Source organism: Vidua macroura, chromosome 1 (genome assembly GCF_024509145.1).
Source record: "Vidua macroura isolate BioBank_ID:100142 chromosome 1, ASM2450914v1, whole genome shotgun sequence".
NCBI classification, from domain to species: domain Eukaryota; kingdom Metazoa; phylum Chordata; class Aves; order Passeriformes; family Viduidae; genus Vidua; species Vidua macroura.
This window is the reverse complement of record NC_071571.1, coordinates 59,489,337-59,512,661: the sequence shown is the minus strand read 5'-3', so window position 1 is coordinate 59,512,661 and position 23,325 is coordinate 59,489,337. Positions and strand designations below refer to the sequence as shown.

The window sequence follows — 23,325 nt, the reverse complement described above, 5'->3', positions numbered from 1 at the left end:
TTTTTGCTCTCATTTCCTTTTTACTGTAGTTCATTTCAGTTTCTTAAGGGCTGATATTGCATTTCTGGAACTAATTCAAATTATTGAAAATAATGAAATGGATTGTGTTGCTTGTTCTGTAAACTGGTCCTTGATTCATTAGTTATCTTGAGGTAGCAGGCAAAATCTGTGTCAAAGTTTGCAGAGTTGCCTTTCTTGAGAAAGGGCAAGGGAGGAATGCGGCATTTGTTAAGATTTACAGAGTTTCAAGATAACAGCTTTCACTTCCTGTCTTTGGTATGAGGGCTGCTTCAGACAGAAGTTGGACTATTGGTAATATGGAATTTTGATGAGATGTTGGATTGTTTTGGCTTTTTTACTTACCTGCAGTGTGGTCAGTCCCTGGAATAAGTTGCCTATGGAGGCTGTGGGACTTTGGAGGTGTTCAGGACTTGACTGGAGAAGTGTAAGCCTCTTTGAGCCTTGCTGTGAGCAGGGCCTTACGCTAGATAAAGACTCATATTCAAAGGTTCTTTCCAAACTAAATTGTTCTGTGACTTAGTAATTTTAAGTTTTGATAATCCTCAGGGACAGATAATCCCTCACTCTTTCCAGGCTTGACCAACCACAGTGGTGAAAACTTCTCACATGTCTAGTTGGAATTTCGTATCTTCCAAATCATGCCCATTATTGTTTACTTCTGCTCTGTCTCTGTTGAGGACGGGAATAAGATTTGTCTCTCCCTTTTTAATTCTGAGTATTTATAAACACATTTCTGTCATCTTTTCCATGTATGTCACATGCTCCAAGCCCCTTGTTATCTTAGCAGCACTTCTTTGTAGACACTAAGACAAAGTGAGGAAAAATACTGAATTTCTAAGAAAAAATTCACAAAAAAAAGAATAAACTCAATTTGGAACACTAAATGATCATGTTTGATTCTGTTGTGCTAAGTAAAACTTTCTTCCTAAGACAAAGGTTTTTTTAAATAAAAAATTGAAGTTCATGGGCACCTTCTGTGATATGCAAACCTTGTGGTTAACTGTATGTGCAAATAAGAGATGGAAAATGAAGGCTTCTGTGGTCTCAGAGAAAAAAAAAGGGAGAAAATTGGCCCCAAGGAATTTATTGCCTTTAGAATAATGTAACTAGAGAGATTATATAACTTACTCTAGATAGTAAACAGTTCAAGCAGAATTGCTGTATGACAAGTCAGAATCATTTGTATGTGATTCATTGTGAAAAAGAAGGGAGTGTAGTAACTTGCTATTGTGGAAATTGTTCTCATCCAGCCCTTTGTGCTCTTCACGATATTTCTTCCTACATTTTTCTTCACTTAAGAAGGATGGTCAACTTTCTCTCCCCACCCCCCCCCCCCTTTTTTTATTTGCCTCCCCATAGCCTTGTGCAATAATGATGGGTTGTAGAGAATGAGCTCATGGCCACCCTTTCAATTGGTTTTGCCTTTTGCTCAATCCCCAATTTAATCTGCATAGTTGATTTTGTTCAGTAAAAGAAAAAAAAACATTTTGATAAGAACAGTTGGTTGCACATTCAGTTTATAAAGGCTGTTCACTAAAAATAAATCATCAGCTCATAGAGGAATCTTTATGGATAAACTTTTCATGTTAAGACACTGAAAGTAATGGTACAGCTAATCCTAGAAATCATATCCAGGCACATGAAGGAGAAGAAAGTCATCAGGAGTAATCAGCATGGCTGATCACCAAGGGAGAGTTGTGCTTGACTGACCTGTAAACTTCTACAATTAAATGACTGCCCAAGTAGATGGAGTAAGAAGAGAGTACTACAGTGTCTACCTAGGTTTCAGTAAGGCCTTTGATGGGGTCTCTTACAAGAGTCTCACAATGCAGTGCTATAGTGACTGAATGAGCAGACACTGAAGTGGATTGAAAACAGGCTAAATGGTTGGGCCCTGAGGGTATTGATGAGCAGTGCAAAGTCTAGTTGGAGGCTGAAAAACCTGATGTAGCCCAGGGGTCTATACTGAGTCGAGTCCTTTAGGGTGTGGTATACTCTCAGTGAGTTTGCTGATGACACAGAGCTGGGAGGAGTGGATGATAGGTCATCCAGATGGGATGGTTGCCATCCAGAGGGACCCGACAGGCTGGAGATCTGGTCTGACAGGAAGTTCAGCAAGCAGTGCAAAGTCCTGCAACTGGTGAGGAAGAGCCCCACTCACCAGTATGTGCAGGGGGCCATGCAGGCGGAAAGGAGATTGGTTGAAATGGACCTGGGAGTGCTCATGGACACCAAGCTGAACATGAACTGGAGAGGTGTTCTTGCTGTATGGGATGTTACTGGTATCTCAGTTTCATTAAAAGTATTGCCGAGCAAACAGCATGCTCCTTCCCCTCTGCTCAGCACTGGTGAAATCTCATCTGAAGTCCTGCATTCAGCTCTAGGCTCCCTGGAGAAGACTGATAACCTACTGGAGAGAGTCCAGAAAAGGACCATAAAGATGATGGAGGGACTGGAGCATCTCTCCTATGAAGAAAGGCTGAGGGAGCTGCGACTGTGTAACCTGGAGAAAAGAAGGGTCAAGGATGAATCCCATATCCATGTATATAAATACCTGAAGGGAGAGTGCAAAGATGATAGAGCAAGGCTCAGTAGTGCTCAGTCACAGGACTTTTCTATGATTCTGTGATATATAGCACCACTAGCTGCTTCTGGTTGCTCCTGAGCCCGGGATGGGTATGAAATTGTTGTATATTCTACTCTGTATTTACAAAGACTTTTTGAATGAAAGCATCTTAGCACAACCTTAAAAAGAAAGGAGTATTTTCTTTTTTGTGTATAGATGTTCATCATAAGAATGATGGAAAAGAAGGAAAAGGAGAAATGAGGTGTTCTGCATAACCTTGTAGTGGCATCTTATCTCTGATCTTTTATGTAGATACATCAGTTCAGGGAGTGAGAGCATAACATACAAGGAATTAACATTGATTGGATTTTGTATTGTTGGAAACAAGGTGAGCCTCCCATTTTATAGGAATTTTGCCAACAGCAAATCAACACGATTTCAATTGTAATAATCTGTCATATGTGGGAAGGGGCACATCAGTGACTTGACATACAACTTAGGAAAAGGCTGTGGTTCTTACTTAGTGAAAAACAATTAGGAGAAAAAATGTTCACCTTGCAGCTACTGCCTTTAATGTTCATTTCACATTTTGTGACTCCTGTGATGCAGGAAGTGTTCTGATCTATCTTGGGCTGAAAGACCACCAGATGTGGGATCACTTTTACTCTTGCTCTCGATTTGTGCTGTTCCTTGTACTGCGGTTTTAGGTTTTGCTTAATTGTTTTTTGGGACAAAAATATAGTATTTTTTAACCTGCCAAGCTGTTGCCCATCTTCAGTTTTCTTTGTGGGTTTGAAATATGTCTGCACATTAATAGGAAAAGGAAGGGCTTGTGTGGCACGCTGCTCTTGTTGTAAAGTTGCACCTTATAAGTCATGTGTGTTGAGGTCTTATCAGAATGCAGGTGTCTTGATATAAACACCACATTGCTCAAGTTTACCACTGGGAATAGTTTTCTGGGAACGTCCTTCATTATTGACATGAGCCATTCTATTAATCCTTGTTTTACTGTTTCTTCTTGCATGTTAATATGTGTGCATTTCCATCCACACACACAAGTTTTAGTATGTATATTACTAAATATGTTACTGTACAAAAATTCTTGTATGTTTTATTGTAGTTTGTGTATTGAGGAAAACTTCGTACATTTCATGCCACACCTTTGAAACAGAGGAGCAGAAGCTGTAGTCTTTCTGTTTCAAAAAGTGATTAAGTTTACCATTACAAATTCTCAGAATAGCAGTCGGTCCTGAGAATGAATTTGGTAATGGAAAGGGCAGTCAACTAGAGTTTCTGGGACTTCTCTCTGTGGATGTGATGGTAGAGAGTGTATGCACATGCAGATAAAACTGATTTTCTGTAAAGTAGTGGTTTTTAAATACAAGGAAAGCAAATATGATTTAAGTTTAATTAACTACATATTGACTATATTGCCCTTGTCTTGCATTTGGAGTTTTCCTGGTTAAAAGGTTCTACCAGGTCAATGTGAACAAGTAAACTATATATTAGACCAATATTTCTTCCTAAGCATTGTCTTGATACCTATTTTTTCAGTATAGAAAAATAAACACTTCTGCAAATAGTAGTCGTAAGACTGCAAGACAGAAGTCCCTAAAGGTCATTTAGCAATGCTGTTTTGAGCAAAGAATGCTCCAGTGGTCATTTTCTTTCAGATAGTGACAGGTCATGCACATAAAAAAAAAGCCCAATTTTGGCACTCTTTGTTCATTTTAGGTCAAAAGTCGTGTGCGTTTTTTCTTCACCTGATTTTAAAATATAAATTTAAGAATCTACTGCTGCAGAGGCTGCTCCTAGTCAGAGCACACAGGTTATCACGCTTTTATATTGTAATATGAAATAATTTTTTTCTGTTTCTATAGTCAAATTTGTTTTGTCTTGATGACAACAAAATTGATTTTTGAAGAGCCTGATATGACTCAGTGGAAGGAAAATCTTTGCTCAATGCTATTTCATAGACTGCTAATTTGCTAATATTAGAAATAACTTTCAGTCCTTCCAGTTTGTTACTTCTCTCATGAATCCTACAATTTAGAATGGAATTGTCTTTTGAAGCAATAAATTCTAGTTGTATTGGAGTACTTTTTCTATATTGGTGGAGCCAGGCTTTTATGCTTCCATGTTGACATAATGGATTTTGAACATGGTTCAAAATGTGAAGTCAAGATGAAACTTCTTCATATCATTGGTGCTTAGAACTTGATTATTAATGAAAAGTATCTCATACTGAAAGTCTCTTCCAAAAGGCTTTGACATAATTTGTGCTATTTCCTTTTCTGCTATATTATTATTGTCATTGTATGTAATGCCAAGAAACAAACATCTTTTGCATCCTATTGCTGGGAATTAGTAGGTATTTGCATAGTCTTTGTCATTAGCAAAGATTCAAATCATGGTAGCATGTAAAAGTATCTGTATTAAGAATAGCTGATTTCTGATGTGTCTTTGTGTTTTGTTTCTTTTTTCTTCCAATAGAAGACCGTTGCATCTCCAACTGTTTCACGCCTTACAGATACTTCAAAATTCACGGGTTCTCACAAAGAGAGATTTGATGCCAGTGGGAAAGGAAAAGGCAGAGCTGGCCGAGAAGATCTGGTGGATAACTCAGGATATGTATCTGGTTATAAGCATGCAGGCACATACGATCATAAAGTACAAGGAAACAAGTAAGGCTGAGGGTTTACAACACAGAGGGGGATAGAGTATATATTTGTAAGGATGATGTTATGAATCTCACATGTTTCAGTTATTATGAATGTTGAGACTATGTTGTCAAGAAGTTGTCTTCAGGAACTGGAACTGATTTCAACATCTGCTGAGCTACTTGCAGCACAATGCCACTTCATTACATTCCTCATGCATATATTGGCAAAAATAAATAAATATGTAGGTATAAAAAATACATTATTTTGTTGAGCTTTAGGAAAAAAACCCCAAACCAGAAAACAACAAAGCCAAAGTTAAGAGCAGTTATACCACACTTTGTCAATTCAAGCGGAAGATCTCAAACGTTCCTAGGTTGCCCTGATGATGTCAAAGAGAACCTCTTGAAAAATGGATTTTTTGTAGCAGTCTTTCTGAACAATATCCCATTACTTATGCAGTTTCATTTCACTATTGTTATAGGGTTTTTTTTTTTTAATGTCTTATATGGGGTCTAGCACTTTTCTTAAAACATTCAACAATAAACTATTGGCAAATAAGTGGTAGTAATATACTAGGTTCTAGCCTGTGATTGTCATATACCACTCATTGGAAAACTGAAAAAAAAGCTATTTCTAGGACAATATAGGCTCTAAAGTATTTTATGTCAACAGAAAGAGTTGGGAAATACCAGCCCTTACTTTCCTCCTGTCTATACTTTGTGCTTGTTCTTGTGTGTACTGTAGCATGGTTCTGACTGGCTGGATTTGGATGACGCTATTGTACTAACCTGAGAGGTGAGGAACAAGACATTACTAAGAAAGTATAGTTAAGGATTTTCACAGTCTGTTTTCAAATTTGCACTGCCTCACATTGGAAGTGAAGGGGGCATTAAGCTAATAATGCTTTAAAATATTGTTTATGACTTAACACTGCCAATCAGATTGCTATTAAATGAATGATGTTTTGCACATATGTTGGCAGATAGGCCCTTTAAGCTCTAACATATGTAAGGAAAGCTTATGGCCTCTTGGAGTTAGGACATTTACAATTAATATCTATGTAATTAGGTGCAATTTTCCCACAAAAAAAAAAAAAAACATTATAACTGGACTACATTTTATGATAGATTCGTTTGAATCCAAGGGACAAGGGATTTGATTCCCTGTTCACTCTTGTTGCAAGACTTGGGAGTAATAGTATTGCTGGGAATGGCTTTCCAATGTTACCAGGAGAACCAGTCCCACAGGCTTAAGGTACAGGCAGCTGAATGTGACCTAGCTGGTGTCCAGAATGCCAAAAGAAATTAATTGGAATAAAAATAACTTTTTTTTAATATTGGTTGAAAAGGAGAGAAAAGGCCGTTTCAATTTTCTGCAAGAGCCTAACAAGTACCTTTATGTATTACTCTGTTTCTCTAAAGTTGTGAAAGATAGGATGTTCAGTATTCAAAACCAGCTATTTGCAGTTCTGCCTTGCTTTCTTTCAAAAAGAGCTTGTGCCCTGATTTTCATGTTCAACTCTTAAAAAAGGTTAATAGATGTATTGCTCTCCCCGCACCCATACCAGCATCCCACTCAGAGTACATAAATGTAGGTGAGCAGTGTGTGCTGTCATGTGCCATGCAGGTGAACAATCTGTATTTGGCCAATGTATGGAAAAGGAGCAACTGGTTTTCAGCCCTTAAACTGTTCATGTTTTGTTCTGCTGACATTGTCTGGTAGCCTGTCCTGTAACTTCACCCTCAGGGACCCTTTGAGCCCATACATCAACCTAAAACCAAAACAACAATAGCAAACAAAAGGCAAGGGCTTCCTTATGGACTTGAACATGCTTTTGTTTGTTTATAATTTATTTTGATGTTTGTTTTTAAGCGGGAGGGAAGTTTGCCAAAACAGCACATGCTCTTGTAAAGATTTAAATGACTTTTCCCATGGATGGCTTTGGTTACCTGAGAAGAGTTTAGGTTTATGTAAAGATGCTCAGGATGCAAAGTGTGTTCAGCTTTGTGAACCTTTTCCAAGAATTACCCAGCGTTCTTGAAGAGTGAAAGGTTATCCACTCCTGTGTTGCACTCAGGACCTGTCACACTCCAAAGCAGAAAATAGATTACTTGAAACCAACAGTGGCTAAATTATTCTGCCATGGTAGTAAACTGTCTAAATGTAAAGAGCCTTCTTTGTCACTGGTGCCTGTGCACCTGAAGACAGCTCCAGGGTAGTCCTTGTTTTTTTTTTTTTTTAATGAATAAAAAGGCTGAGCCTACAACCCTTGATAAATCCTTCAGCTGAGTTACATGCAAAATCAGTGTCCCTGTTTTTCCTTTTGACTTTAAGACTTGACTAATAACTCACTGGTAACTGAAAAGTTCTGGACCCAGGCTCACTAAAGGGTGAAGTCCAGCCTACTGCAGAGTCCCAGAGCACACTGTTGACCTGGGTGTTTGTTTGTTGCTAGCTGTTGTCCGGCTGGCACATTGGGTGACACTTTGCTTTTAGGTACACAAAGGACAGGCTTTCTCAGGTGCCCAAATGCAGAGTCTGTAATGCCAGAATGTTTCCATACAGGAGGAGTGATTGGTTAGGAAGATTTTAAGATATAATTAGGTTTTAAGCTCTTAGTTCAAAGTGAGAGAGATCAGCACACTCATATGATAGAAGGCATGCAAGGGAATTGAGCGTGCGGACAGATCCAAGCTGACACTGTCTAGAAATTGAGTTATAAGTGACTGATGGAATGAGCTAAGGTTCTGCCAGTGTTTACTTTGCATTGCTTGTGCAGTATAAAATCCCTGTCATGAACCAAAGCACTTTTGTGTACCTGATGTAAACTTTGAAATTCTTTCAATGGCATAGTAAGCTTGGGATCAGAACCTAAGAAGATGGTTCAGACAGCAGTATTTTATTTTGAGGAACACATTTTTTTCTTCTTTGTTTCTTCAGTCTGATAGTTTTAAACCTCAAAAGTGATACATGAAAAGAAATCATTCTGATGTGACAGTTACAAAGGAAAGTTGTTGCTCGGAAGATAGTACTTAGTAAAGGTTTTTCTCTTTTATTATGCTTGGTGTGAAAGATAATGGATATAAATAAAAGCATCTTATGCAGCTGTGTATTAGGGGTTCACTACCTACTTAAGCTCTTACTAGTCCACTAATATTGGTAGGAAATTAAAAGCCTAAATACTTGCTTGATTATTAGCTCTTAAGTTCCAGGCCTGCTTGGAAATGAGGCAAAGTACATTTTCTTACTCATCTGCTGTTCCCTTAACTCTTATGACAGTAAGTACAGCTTATACATCAAATTTGACAGGAAGGGATAGCTGAGGAGGTGCCCTATTTTCAGCCCATAGAGTGTTGTTGAGCATATTCTCTTCTGATGCACCATGCTGCAGACTTTAACTAAATGTCATGTCTGAAGTAAGGACATGGGAACCTAATAAGGTTTACTGTTATCTCTTTTTGGGGAGAATCTTAATTCATTTCATCTAAATTTCCAGCTTGATTTTCTAAATTTCCAGCTTGATTTTCAGCATCTTCCACTACGTAACACTGTCTTACATGATATCTTCTATAAAACCCTGCTGTTCCTAGTTATCTTTGCTTTCATTACTACTGTAGATGCTACCAAAAGAAATGTGATCAGAAAGTTCAGATAGCTTTTAGAAATAACTGCCTTAAAGAACAAACGCAAATTTCATTTAAATACTGTGGCAATACACAATCCTTACCTGTGTGTCTATTGAAGCTTAACCTGACCATCAAAACCTGACAAGACTGAGGACAAGAAATGAGAATCCTTACTGAGGCAAATGAATAGACATTACAAATAATTTTCTAAAAATGATGTTGTTTTTTAGTAAAATATGCAGCAGTCAAAAGGGATTTTCTTATTAGGGCTTGCTTACTAATTCCGTTTAGTCACTCCATGAGCTTTAGTTGAGAGTTTCCTTGGGAGTTTTGCAGCCATTAGTATGGAAATACCAAAACCAAAAATGATTGGCCTGCTCTTTGTGGTTATCAAAGCTATCACAATACCATTACTGAGAAGCAGACACTGAAAAACACACATAGTTTCATGGTCCTATATGAACAGTTGTAATTAACTGTAGTCAAATATTTGGAATCCCAAGGGAAATGTTGAATATTAGACTATAGCCAAAATTTAGCCCCTGTTTTTTAAAACCTGTAATACTTCTTACCTCCTTTTCATTTAGGGAAGAGAAAGGGAGATTTCAAAACTACTCACGTGTCACAGCTTGTGTTGTTCATCAGCATAGAGATTGTCTTTCAAAGATATTTTGAATTGAAGTATGTATTTTACTGACCTTACCTAAATTAAAAATTCTGGCAATTAAATTTAAAAGTCTGACAATTTTTTAGCATTATACAAAGCTTTGTTCACAAAGTACCATTTTAGTCCTCCATATTTTCCTTCTATTGGATCAATATTTTTTATAGTAACTAGAATTAGGCAGAACAAAAAGGCAAATGACTGATATGGGTTTGACTTGCAAGTGATAGGTATCCCAGCCATCTGTAACCATCTGTAGAGAAAATCCTCATGTATATTCCTCCAAAACTAACACTTTAAAGTTGTAATTGATAGGTTTTTTCCTCAAGGCTTTTCATAGTTATGAAATGAATTTTAATTCTTTGTGCTTGTATGTATGGTAGTCAAAACATAACCATGCCTTCAGGGATGCATGTATTCTGGGGGCACGTGCCTGTCATCCGTGAATAAGAATTCTCTGTTTGCATTGGCCAAGAGCAAACCTTTTACCTTCATGATAGAGCAAATGTAGCGTTGCACTGGTATGTGTCCTTTTAAGTGACTGTCAGCCTTACGTGTGTGCCAAAATAACTACACTTTTTTGTATGTTGTTTGTAGCGTGAATATTATGTTCTTGGTTTGTCATTTAGTTGGTATTAAGTAATGTAATGCACAAGACTTGTGTAGGTTTGTGTGTGTGTACACATACTCTTTGGATCCAGCATAAGTAATTAAACTGTATAAATGTTGATGAAAAATTTAAATTTTATTAGGGCCAAGCTCTAGTCCTGCAGCCAGTGCTGTTCAGCTTGCTGGTTGGGGGTGTTGTCGTTCTCCCTTCATACCATAAAGGTAAAGATCTAAGGAGGCTTTTATGGTTTTACTTGTCTACCCTGTTCTGAGAGAAATCACTCTTCAGCAGTTCTAACATAGATTTAGTGTGACGTGAGGAGTTTCTCCATGGTGAGGAAGTAGGAGTGAGTAAGGGTGAAAGCAAGCTTTCCTCTGAGTACTCTTGAGAAACCATTTAAAACTATGCTCTGCATGGGCCCTGTATTTTCCTTTGCCCCAGCTTTGTGAAGCAAGGTGACACTCACTGTGTAAACACACAGTTGTTCATCACCTGTTAGTAAGTATAAAGCTGTGGTACAATGAGATGGGAATAGGAAACAGGAGTGTCATACATTGCCTATGGACTCAAGTTTTGCTTGAAACTTTATACAATTAAATACCAGAAGCATAATGACAGCTCATAAACTTGTGTGAAATTCTTAAAATCTGGAGTACCTCAAATTAATATGTGTACCTCCTGTATTTGGAGTGTTTGCTCATAAAATATCATTTAACATTCAGTTGCTCATTTTGTGCAACCCCAAAGTGCCCATTTGGCTTACTTAATATTACCTGGAAATGATGGTCAGGGTTGTTCAAGTCTTCAGAATCCTAGAACTACTAAGAAACCTGTAGCTGAATTCATGCTGGTTCATTAAACTCAAAATCAATGCTTTGAATGATGTCCCAGCTAAGAATAATGCTTCTAGGAATAAAAGAATATTGCAGATAGAACCTCCATGTCTTAATTGTCCAAGTAATTTATTTTTTTCAGGAAGAAATATCTGTTAATATATTTGTTGTTTTTTTTTTCATGTTTTTCAGTATATTAACCTTGGTATATTGCTTTAAAAACCTTATGGAGAACATGGATTTCAAGACAAGTTTAAGATACAACTCTTGACTTAGTTGTCAGAAAACGTTTGAATTGGCTTGTTTCATTCAAACTAATAGATCATCCACTCAAGGTAGACTTTGGCAGGAATAAATCTGATCATAAACAAAAGGGGGAAAATTCCAGCATTCTTGACAGACATTTGCAGTTCTGGTAGTCTGAAACAATTTTTTTAAAAAGAAGCTATCTTTTGTATTCATGCACATGCACACGGGCACTACTTGGGGACATGGATATATACATGAGGGCAAAACTACAGAAGAGACCTTTTTTTTTTTCCTCTTTAAACCTTGCATTTAGAAATTGACATTGAAATGCCCAACTGACTAACCTGATTTGGAAAAATGGTAAGCTATTACCATATTCCATTGCAGCTAAATAGCCAATGAATTAATTTTCAAATACAGTAATACAGCATCTCTTTTTTGTGAGTTACTCTAAAGCTTATGCCACTGTACAAAGTGAGTTTTGATGTAAACATTTGGAAAGACCTTAAAGATAATGCTCATGATAATTTGACCTTAATTTCAGTTATATTTATGCAAGGTTTTTCTACTACTTTGCACATTTTTCAGAAAACATCAGAAACATGAGCAAAGCTACACTCAACTAAATTAAAAATGTGGCTGTAAAAATACACTCAGTTCATCCATATTTGCATTTTGATCAGGAGCTACATTATAGATGAACAACAAAATAAGAAAAAAAGATGGCAGTCTGAATCCCCACAGTGGTAAATTATTTTAAGTTCCAGTTTACATCAGTTGAGTTTCTATATGCTTGCATTTGCTCAAATGCTATTTTTAAACAAAGTAATTAAATAATGTGAAATAATGCAGCCTGGGCTCTGTTAAATAGGATTATATTAATGAAACTGAAATGCTGTGTATGTCTGTAATATTCAAGCTAAATGTGTACTAGATCTTTACAAAGGCTTTGTGTAAAGTCAGTTAACCTACAAACTGATATCCTGTATAAAATTGTGTTGGCAAACTACTTTTGTTAGCACTGTAGTGTATGAAAAGGTAAGATCATAGGCAAATACAGGGTGCAAAAAAGTGTGTTTGTATTTAATCTTTGTGCTGAGTTCAGAATATATTGGCTTTGGCAAATTCTTGCAGCAGGGAAAATTTGCTTTTAATTCAAAGTAATTTGTCTTTGCATTCTGTAAAGCAGAGAAATGGTCAATGTTGGATAAGTATATCGAAGTTTATTCTTAGCAAGGTGTTATATTTCACAGATTTAAATATTAGAGGAGAAATATATATTTATAAAAGCAGAAGAAGTATAATTTTTCAATGAGATTGATTTTGTTCAGTCATGAACCTTTTATTTATCCACATTATGCTTTATTCCTTTGCTAGCTTATTTATCAGTCCATGCTGTTCCAACATCCATTTCTAATTCGATTTAGATGTTTTGATTCTTCATTTGCACAAATCTGGATATGCATACTGTCAGGACCTGATCATAAAGGGTGGAGGCAAAACTGTTTTGTCTTTGATTACCTAGAGCATTAATTAAAATTTAATTGTTAAGCAGTTGGGGTATGGAGATAGGTCTTGGCATAGTCTTCCTTGGAGCACTGTACACTATTTTAAAAAACTTCAGTGAAGCTTGTTCTTATTTTCATTTGTCTTTCATCAACCAGGAAGCTGCTGTGTGATAATTACCTGCAATATTTCTAATTGCAGACATTGCAAGCATTGACATGCAGCTGTACTAGCCTACTGTGTTCACTGTGAAATTTTAAACATGGTAAAAAAATTTATGTGATCATTTAACCTTACAAGTTTACTTTTTTTCACTAATTTAACACTGAATCTTCTTTTCATTGCAAATGAACAACTTGAGCATAGCATTTCTAAATCTTAACTATAGTAGATAAACATGTCCTAAGCAAAGATTTTTAACAACCTGATGAAGAGGGCCAGGCATCATCCAGTGCAAAGCACACTGGGCAAAATCTTATCCCCACTGCAGCCAGTTCCAAAATTCTAGCTGGTGTTAGCAAAAATAGAACCACCATTACCAAGGGGTTAATACGCTTAGTAACCATGACAAGAGGTTATGGGGGGGCACAACAGTGATTCTCTTATTTCCATGTCTTTGTTTCTGTTAATTTAAAACTACTACTCTTTAATCTTTAAAATAAGTAAAAGAAACTTGAAGGGGGGATCATATATTACTAGTTTGTACTAGGTTTTTTCAAGAAAAGGAAACAAATTTATATATATATATATATATATATATATATATGCAATATATTATATATATATATATATATTATATATATATATATATATATATATGCAATATATTTTTACACTGTTTATTAATGCTAGAAAGTATTAAATGTATCAATTTATCTGTGTGAATGTTAAAGTAATGACAATGTTATGGATGTTTTAAACCTTTTGAAGTTGTCTTGTTAAATTCTAAACCCACATTAACAACGGAAAAGCTACTTTGCAGCATTATTGTTGATGTTTTAGGGGAAAAGTTCAAGTGCAGCAGTTGTTTTGATTAGCACTGTAAAAGCTTGGCTTGACAAGTTATAGTGAAATCCATATTTTAAACACCATTTCATTAAAGCATAGCTTCTCATAAAGTACATTATTGCTGTTGACTGATTGTATAAAATTGTATTTTTAGTCGGTAAAGTGATCAATAAATGTGTTACTACATCAGTTCTGGGATTTACTGAGTAAATGGTATTTGCTGATAAACTTTGTAAGCAACAGTTATTTTACAGTTTAGATGTTAATTTAGTTGCTGATGAATTTATAAATTACATGAAAATACTCTCTGAACATTCAGCTGTCTGATTCTGAGCAGAATTGATTTCTTCTTTACTGTTTATTTTCCTAGTTTGAATAATGACTAAAGCTGACCATTAATATTTTGAGGATTCTAGTATGATGCTTGAATAGCTATCATGATGGTGATCCACCAAATAATATCTGTCAGGCATGAAGCCATTTGTTCTTAAATAGCTACCAAAGATAGATTGATCCTCTGTGAAAAAGCCTGAGTTCTTTCAGCTTCTTTAAGTGGTGTTGAAAATATTTTACTTTTAAGGAAAGAAAGAAATTTGCTACATAGAACATTGTTTTAATGATGTTACATCCAAAAGCAAATATGGACCTTTTGCTTATAAATAACATCACTCAGCTTTCCAGTAGCAAAAATACCATAATTTTATTCAAGAAGCAGAACTCACAACATTGTAATACCATAATTAATAATGTGACCAAAAAAAAAGTCGAGTGCTGCTCTAGAAATGTAGCAGTGTCAATTGAAAATCTGTCAATTGTTAATTGACAAAATGAGCAGTCAGTTGCTAATCCAGTGGTTAGCAACTGCAAGGAGACATAACTAAACAGCTTATAGCTAGCTACCCTGTCTCTTTGCCAGTTGTTCTCAAACTGGAAATTCCTTGTTCTCACACACTAGACAACCTTCTTTAGAACTGCCTTTTAAGTGAAATCGAATACAGCTGTGTCCTGAGATAGCTTTTCCTCCTGCATAGAGGCCATAGACTGTCCCTCCTCTACTCCTTTTAGCTCTTAGCATGTATGATTACTGAAGCTGTAAAAAACATAGTGAAGCAGAATCTATAGGAAAAATCAAATTCTTTACCATTCAAAAAGCCTTTAAGATAGGCTTATTATTCTCTTCTGCCCTATGAGAATATAAGACACTAAGATTTGTATTTTCAAAAGAGTTAAGGATTTTTTATTATTTTTCTGTAGGGCCTGTAGAAATGCCCACTCACCCCTACACACCACTTTGACATCATGACTTTAAAATGAAAATAACTCCCCTCTGCTAGGATGTGTTCTCTTTACTCCAGGAATACAATTATTTGGGCTAGTTTTCAGTCTGTGTAGCTACTCTTGCAATAGCTATGCACTCCTGTTCTCGTGTCCGTACATCACGTGCAGGCTGATCTTTCCTGCTTCTGTCAAGCTGTTCTACCACATCCAGGACTGTACAGACAGAGGTGTGGAGGCAAAGGCTATGTCTGCCAAATCTGAGACTTCAGGGGACTTAACCTGGTCTTCTAATTAGCTTTTTTTTTTTTTTTTTTTAATTTCTTCAACTTTCTATATAACTCACTGCACTGATTTATTAATAATGTGAACTACCCTAAGCACATTGAAGGGTCACATACTTATTGATGAGTATTCATTAAATCCCCTCTCAGTCATCTCCACAACAATAGTGAATTTGTATGGAAGGAACCAAAGGCAAGGATGTAGGTGGTCTAGGGGGGAACAAGCACGGGAAAACAGGGGCATAAGGGACTAGTCTCTGGTCCATGCAGTTATTTGGTGATGTCCTGGATCTCCTAAGTGCCAGCTGCCCTGTCTTATTAAATTAAATGTCTAACTATTTTCTTGGGTGAGTGGATTCTCTGTTCTGTGTACATATGTACTTATGGAGGTTTAAGTGCTACCAGCTGGAATCATACCATGGGTCACAATAGCCAGTGTTAACTGTGGTGCCAGCAACTGGAGTAGAGTCTGTGGATGTGAGGAACCCATATGCCTGTGGTGCCAGCAGCTGGGCCAAATGAGGGCATGTCTAGCACCATTTGGCTGCCAGCAGATACTGAGCTGAACCTAGACAGCAAGCAGGGGCTTTAGCTCAGTTACCAAAGCATTCATAAGACTGGGCCAGATACATGTATGTCTCTGAGACAGCTGGAAGCACATACCGAAGGGACCAGGCAGTTCGTAACAACTGCTGGGAAGGCTATAAGGTCTGATGGTGTGTGTGTCTCTACACAGGAGATGATAGAATTTGTGGGATAGTTACTCAGCTGGCTGCACATCTAATCCCAGTTACTCAAGGGATCCAGTGTGTGCTGGTCTGCATTAGGTGGGAAGGGAATGATGACATGGGACTGTACCAGCAGATGAAGTGTAGCTGTGATCTTCATAGACTTGCATGTCCAGATTCCAGCAGCAGGGGAAAATAGTGATCTAGGCACTAGCCATTGGATAGGCTGTCTGGAGGGAATCTCATTAAATATACACGTTTCCTACTAGGAGCCCTTCATCCTGGTCAGCCATAGACAGGTTGTTGGAACTGATTTTGGTTTTTTGGTGGTGCTGGCTTTGGTTTTTTTTAAGTGTGGATGATTTCCATCCATCAACACTACCATAATTAAACAACTTTGTCTCCTGTTGCCTGTATTGTTACAAAAATGTTGATTTGTTGTGTTTCTTAACTGATAATAGCTCCCATTAAATTGCTCAAATTGAGTCTCAAGGCATGTGCATGTCTGCTAATTCCTGATAGAAATTAAATTTCTTTACAATAAAACAATTCAGGCAACCAATTTTGTTCATTACCCCAGCTAAATTAAATTATTTTTAAATATTTCCTTTCAGTAGCATTTTGGTAGGTTTATTCTGTTTTAGTGCTACTAATTTGAACTTTTATTACAAAGCAAACTCTTCAAAGGAACATTTCTTATAAGTTTCTTAGTGGAAAAAATTCTTGTAGTCATACACTGACATTTATTCAGTGAGAGTAGGTTTCATATGTTGACATCACTGGACCAGATGTAGTATAAAATATGAAAAGTATAAATTCAGTTTTTTTAATATAAGATTAAAATTTCTTATATCTTTATATGTTAAACATACACACACACACATATATATTCAAATTTATATGAAATGTTTCCCATTATTTGAAACTCCATCTCTGTTCTTAGGTACTGTCAGCAGTATGATGTTATATGTTAATTTTGGGATCCTGCTTTAGCTATTTGCCATGATACAGACATCCTGAAGGATGTAATCTTCTTTTACTTAAGTAAATCTTTTCTTCCTTAAAACACATCACAGCGTTTTGTCCTATGTGCAATCTTTGCTTATCGCCTTCTCATTCTCATCGTCCTCATAAACAGCACTTGACAATGGCTTTCATCTTGAGCTGTGTCTCATTCTGCTCTTCTCAGTTTCTTGTCTGCCTGTTTTGTGATGTCACACCCTATGGGGAAGGAAACACTCAAGTCTGGTAAATGTGGTCAAAAGGAATGATAAAAGTGAGAGGGCCCACAAAGTTTTATTAGTAAATTACAACACTTGGCATGGAAACTGATATGTTAGTCACTGACCTACTCTGTAAGCCAGAAGTGGGGTTTGGGTGATGGGATAGGGTCAGAGGGAAGAGAGAAAGGAAGAGATGAATTAAAGAGGGGAAGAGAAAGAGAGAGGTTATCTCTTTGGCCAATGGGATGGTGTGTGCCTGGGCTTGATCAGTTTCACCTGCCCTGAGGACAGGTTTCTTGCTTTCTATGCAAATTAGTTATCATTTGCAGTCTGTTCTTTCAGATCTATCTGGATATAGTTTAGAGGGTCACAGGGGTCTTGGGTGGTCTCATATCCTCCTGCTGGATTGGCCCTTGGTTTACAGTTCATGCCTGATTCTTCACTGATGCTGTCTTTTATTTGCTGTGCCTCTAGGGAGTAGAACAAGGATGTTTGTCCCTGCTCTACCTCCACATGGTCCTGTTCTCCAAGCAAATCTTGATCCTGGCACAAACCCCCCATGGCTCTCTGGTTACTGGTGTTTGAGACATACACATTAGCCTCTTATCATCTGAGCTTCTACATACTCCTGGGCTGTAGCTTGATCTAATTTAAACATCACCTGAGATAATTTTGGATCAAGTGGTGTTTCTAATTCTTTCTGGAAGTAATATAAGATTGTCTTAAAAATTTCATTTTAACCAAAATTTTTACTTCTTTGCAGAAGGCAGACCATATAACAACTCCTGTTCTAATTACTGAATAAGTAGCTGTTTTCCTCAGATATTTTACACCAGCCAGAATGCCATTAATTATGATTATTGATGTTAAAGTAAGAACACTTTATGATGTTGCTAAATACAACTGGATGTTGAACAGAAGACATGAATTAAGACTTATTTGTGATAAGACATATTTTTTCACCCAAGTAATGGGGTTGTGAGTTTTCTTTTTGGAAACAAGTAAATCCTGTATTTCATGGACCTGTGAAAGGATAAGTCTTTCACAGGATGTTAAAAAGAATCCAGTAGGTGGTGCACAAGGCATAGTAAAGACAGGCAGTGTTCTGGAGACCGAACTGCCGCCTAGAAACTGTTTTCAATTAAAAAAAGAAGTCATCACAAAGAATCTAAAGTAATCCCAAAATCAAAGTTAAAATCTTTGATAAAAAGCCTCAATGAGAAGTCCAGGATACAAGCAAATTTAACTTTGCCAATGAAAGTCTTCTTGCTTTTCTATGAAGATTCAATGACTACATCTGGAAGAAAACCAAATCTTACAGATAAAAAGACAAAACCTTTTGTCCTAAAGACTGCACCATATTATATTGCTAGAGTAGAGCAGGGCAAGTGTGAACTACCAAATACCTAATGCATAACATTGAGCTGAAACCCAAAGGTCACATCCATTTCTCTTGTCACACAGGATGAAGGAAAAGGGTTGTGGATCAGTTCCCTGTCATTTCCACTGCAGGATATGTGTCCCTTATGTCCAGTATTAGCTCAAGGTACTCTTCTGTACAGCCCATGTGCATGTCTTCCTCCACAACACTACCTTCAGTTAATAAATTCCGTTATGTTTACCTAAGCCATTACCTCCCTGTACCCCAGAAGCACTCTCACACACACTGCTTGCTAAGCAAGAGGCAATTTTTGGCCAGCATGCACAAAACTTAGCCAGCCACCCACCACAGGTATACACAAATGAATAAATTACTGAAGATTGCAGCCTTTTTATCTTCATTAAAGACACTATTAGAAATTTCTATGACTGTTCTTGTGTTGGTCATCTCTGTGTTGCAACTTCCATTTTATAATTTGGAGCCATCAATCATCATTTTTTCTGACTTACAGTCTGTGTCATTTTTCACCACAGTTCTGCATGTGACTCCACTAATCCATATTACACCTTCAGAATAGGATTTAAATTAAAGACAGTTATGTATTTGATAATGTTCCAACACCGTCTTCAGAGAAGAAATCAAATTTAAAATACTATACTGTATGTAACTTACTTGTATCTTAGTTAAAATCATAAAATAACTCAGGCTGTAAGGGATGTCTGCATGTCCTCAATTGTCCAACTTATGCTTAAATGAGCTCTCTAACTTCAATGTCAACAAAGGTGCTACACAGTGTTCTGTTGAGTCATATTTCAAAGTCATCTCTAGGTGCTTGACCAGTGGAAAAAATCCTTTTATGTTCAGCTGGAATTGTCTTTGTTCCCCTGGAAATGTTAGCTGCCTCTTGTCATTTTACTGTGTGCATTGGTGAAAATCTGGTTTCATCTTGTCCCCCATATGTCCCCATATGAAAGACAATAATTAGATTCTCCTCCTGCTCACTTTTCCCCAATTCTTCTCCGGAGTAAACAAAACCATATCTCTCAGCCTATTCCTAGTATATGTTCTAACCTATACAATCTTCTCTGGACTCTTATGTTTTATGACCTCTCTTTTACATGGGGAACCCCAAAGTGGAATACAGTGCTGCCTCCTAAGTGTTGAGTAGAGGGAAATAATTTCTTCTCTCAGTCTGCTCTTGTTAATAATAAAGCCCAACTTGTACTGCAGTCATGTTCAGCTCATTACCCAGGAAAAGCCCAAATTTTCTGCAGAGCTGATACATAACCTGTCAGATTCTGTACCTGCTGCAGGGATTTATTCTACCCATGGTACCACTTTGCATTTGTCTTTGCTGAACTCAATTGTCTGTCAACTTCTCAAGTTTGGTTAAGTTCCTTACTAACAAACAGTAAGCCATCTCCAGTTTGTTCTTTGCTATACATTTGTAAACACGAAATTCCTTGCAATTTAGAAATTATCTTGTTGCTTTGGGATTGGAATAGGAAAAGTAATGCACGTTTACCCAGAATACATTTATTCGGAATAACTTGCTCTATTGACTCACCTTTTTAAAGATATCTATAGAATCACATGATCATATTAAAAAAACAGTTATAACTGAAGGTGATGGCCCTGAATATAAATTGATGGGCCCACTTTAGACACCTAAGTTTGAGCATGCTGAGGAATGTAATTTTAGTAAATGACAGTGTTTTTTTCGTGTCCTACAATTTTCTGGCTGCATGTGCAGAAAAGCAGGTTCCTAAGATGACAAGAATAGAGATACTAGAGTTTATGGATTCTCCATGTGAGCAAGATCTACATACAATAGGTGCTGGAGAGGCATTTCAGCTGAATAAACACTAGACAACACAAGTTCTTGTTAGAAGGTTTATATTGCTTAATTTTCTATATGCTACGCATAGCTTTACAGAAAGGAGGCTGATAAAAGTATTTCAGACAGTGACAGGTCATGATGTAAAGCCTTTATTTTATTTACAAGTAAATAATTGTGAGAGCTTTTAAAATGTAAGACGAAAAGCCTGATGAGTTAGCCATCTCCACAATTAAAATCAGATGGCTAAAATAAGTCTGCTAATTTAGACCAGTTAATGTCAGCATGGTTTGCCTGAGAGCAGCTCAGAAAGCTGCAATCAGCTAGGTAAGAAGGAGACGACAGAGCACTGCTGAACTGGAAAACACTGGGCAAGCTAAAAATTATATTGTGCCTGTATTTATGTGAGCATACATATAAAAAAAAGGATAAAGTTATTTTAAAAATTCAAAGAAATACATTAAAAACAAAATACTAAAATCACTCTAATTGTAATTACTATATTCTAATACTGTATTTTGGCATAACAAAATGATAGTACCAAAGCTAGCATTCAAAACATAAATTTGGTTTTTATTGACAAAGGAGTGCTTAAAGGCACAATGTGCCGCTACATATACAGAAAGAACCAACAGAATGAAATTTAAATGCAACCAAAGAATACTCAAACCAGATATTTCAAAACAGCAGACCCATTCTGAATACATCAGAAATCCTTTCTCCTCTATGCTAACTAGAGTTATTCAGTTCCCAAAGTGCTTGCAAACCCATTCCAGGTTTCCAAACAAGCTAGCAGGAACATAGGATGCTAGTGTTGAAAATTAATGTCTTAATGAGTCCACCAATGATGTATGAATGTCAAGAGACTAATTGATGACATGGGATGCCAACTGAAAAGGCGCCTCCAAAAGTGAATTAATGCACAAGAAACTGACAAGACTGTCTCTGCTATATCTGTGCTGCTGAGCTGTAAGACAGCTATTTTTAAATGAGACATGTGATGTACCAGAAACATTCCAGTCACTGAAGCATGAAGCTGTATGTAACCAGTTCATCACGCTGCAAGGCTGCAGTACTATATGTGTAATTATCTTTCCAAAATATTTAGGCAAAATTCAAATGGTGAATGAAGTCTTGTGGGTTTTTTAAGTGTTTCACTACAGGTTTTTTTCTGAACTCCCCTAACTGTACTATTCACTTTTGAATGAAGCTCAAACTTCTGTGACAGCATTGCAATATCACTGTTTCAATTAATGCATCTGTACCTTCAATTGTTTGATTCTGTTGCTCAGAAAAACCTAATTTTAATGCATTATCTGTAGTAAATTGCATCAAAGATGCATTTCACTCAATTATCACTCACTGGAAATCATCTACAAAAGGAATTGATAAAATTAGGACTTGTACAAGTGTTCAAGTAAGAAAGTTTGCGCAATGCCACAAAATCTTTTGGATTTGATTGATAAATTGTCTTTTAGTTCAGTAATATCTGAAGTGGGTAATAAATGTTAATGAAAAAAGTAAGTGCATTCATGATAGCATTTTAGGACATGAAATCGGTGCTGACATAGTAACTGTACACAAAACCTTGACAAATCATGTAAATCTAGCCATTTTTCAAAGGAAAGAAGATTTTAATTTTTTTTAAACTCCTGTGTCAGGAAAAGGTTACTTTGTGATGACCATTTTGAAAAAATCCATTATGTTACGTAAGTTACTGAAATTCACCTCCCATTGACAGTACATGTTAGAGCTATAAAGAAAGCATTAGGAACAAACTTGCTGACTTTATGTTAATCATACTTTTAGAATATCTAGGAATATAAAGAAAGCATGACAAATTTAGAGCAGCAACATGCAACAAGGCATATAGAAAATTTAGGTTGGTATTGAACAGTAAGAATTTTTGGCAATAGGCTTTGTGGCCAAAATTGATGACTAATGTCAGTAGCATTGGGACTTCATATGCAACTAGGAAAGCTTCTGAATACTGTTTGACACTGATGACTGTCCTTTAACTTAGTCTTACACATGAAATGATGTGATTTCATTCACACGAAGGTAAGCATGCAAACTGCTTTGAAGTTTGGTAACAGGGAAGATTGAACAATGAAGTTTTCTTGCAAAAAATAATACAGAAATAACTTTACAAAAGTCACAGAAAACAAGGAAGGTCTCACAGTTATTTCCACTCCAAAAATACCTCTTGCTATATTGTTTAGTCAGTTAATAGTGTTAGTTATACCAGTAACTATTAATAGAAGTAGCTATCTTCACTGTAGCCTTTGATATCGGTGATGAAGCAATAAACTACAATATGGATGACAGATGGAAGTTTACAAAGCAATAATATGGCAATTTGTTTTGCAGCTCCAAAGACAATTAAAAACAGTCCAGCTTCCCAGGGGAAACAGAATCTAGTTTTCTTCCCTGATGCTACTGTGAGCACAAGATAAGACAACATTTCCAAGGAAAAAGAAATAAAGCTGTCTCCTCAAAAACTTTTGTGTATAGCATCAATTTGTGAGATTTGTGTATACCTGTGAATACCTGTGAATTAATCAAGTCATATTCTCATAGGACAGTAATATAAAAGCTTAAATGCAAAATATAGTACTGTTTTGTATTTTACTTCAATGCCTACTTCAAAACAACTGTAGCCTGAACTAATTTTATATTTCCAGAATACAGTCTTGAATAGTAGAAATTTGGTATTTTACAGAAGCCAGAGTAGCCCAAAGCAAGAGCCTTTTAATTTAGATGATAATAAAGTTAGTAGATAAACAAGACTGAATTACAAATTTTGTTCTCCTTTAATACTGGCATTCATCAACCTGAGACTGTGACATGT

General features: G+C 36.5%; 1 protein-coding gene across 4 annotated transcripts in view; it reads left to right on the top strand.

The window, feature by feature from the left end:
- TPPP (tubulin polymerization promoting protein) overlaps positions 1-22,979 on the top strand; it is a 73,935-nt gene extending 50,956 nt beyond the window's left edge. For 3 of the 4 annotated variants that reach the window (XM_053972827.1, XM_053972818.1, XM_053972838.1), the window contains exons 4-5: positions 5,081-5,271; positions 22,845-22,979. In XM_053972827.1, the coding sequence (XP_053828802.1) occupies positions 5,081-5,271; positions 22,845-22,860 (207 nt within the window). In that variant the 3' untranslated portion in view covers positions 22,861-22,979. Of the gene's footprint in view, positions 1-5,080; positions 5,276-22,844 lie in introns of those variants that run through there. The other variant, XM_053972847.1, reaches the window with a different exon arrangement.
- Positions 22,980-23,325: the final 346 nt, after the last annotated feature.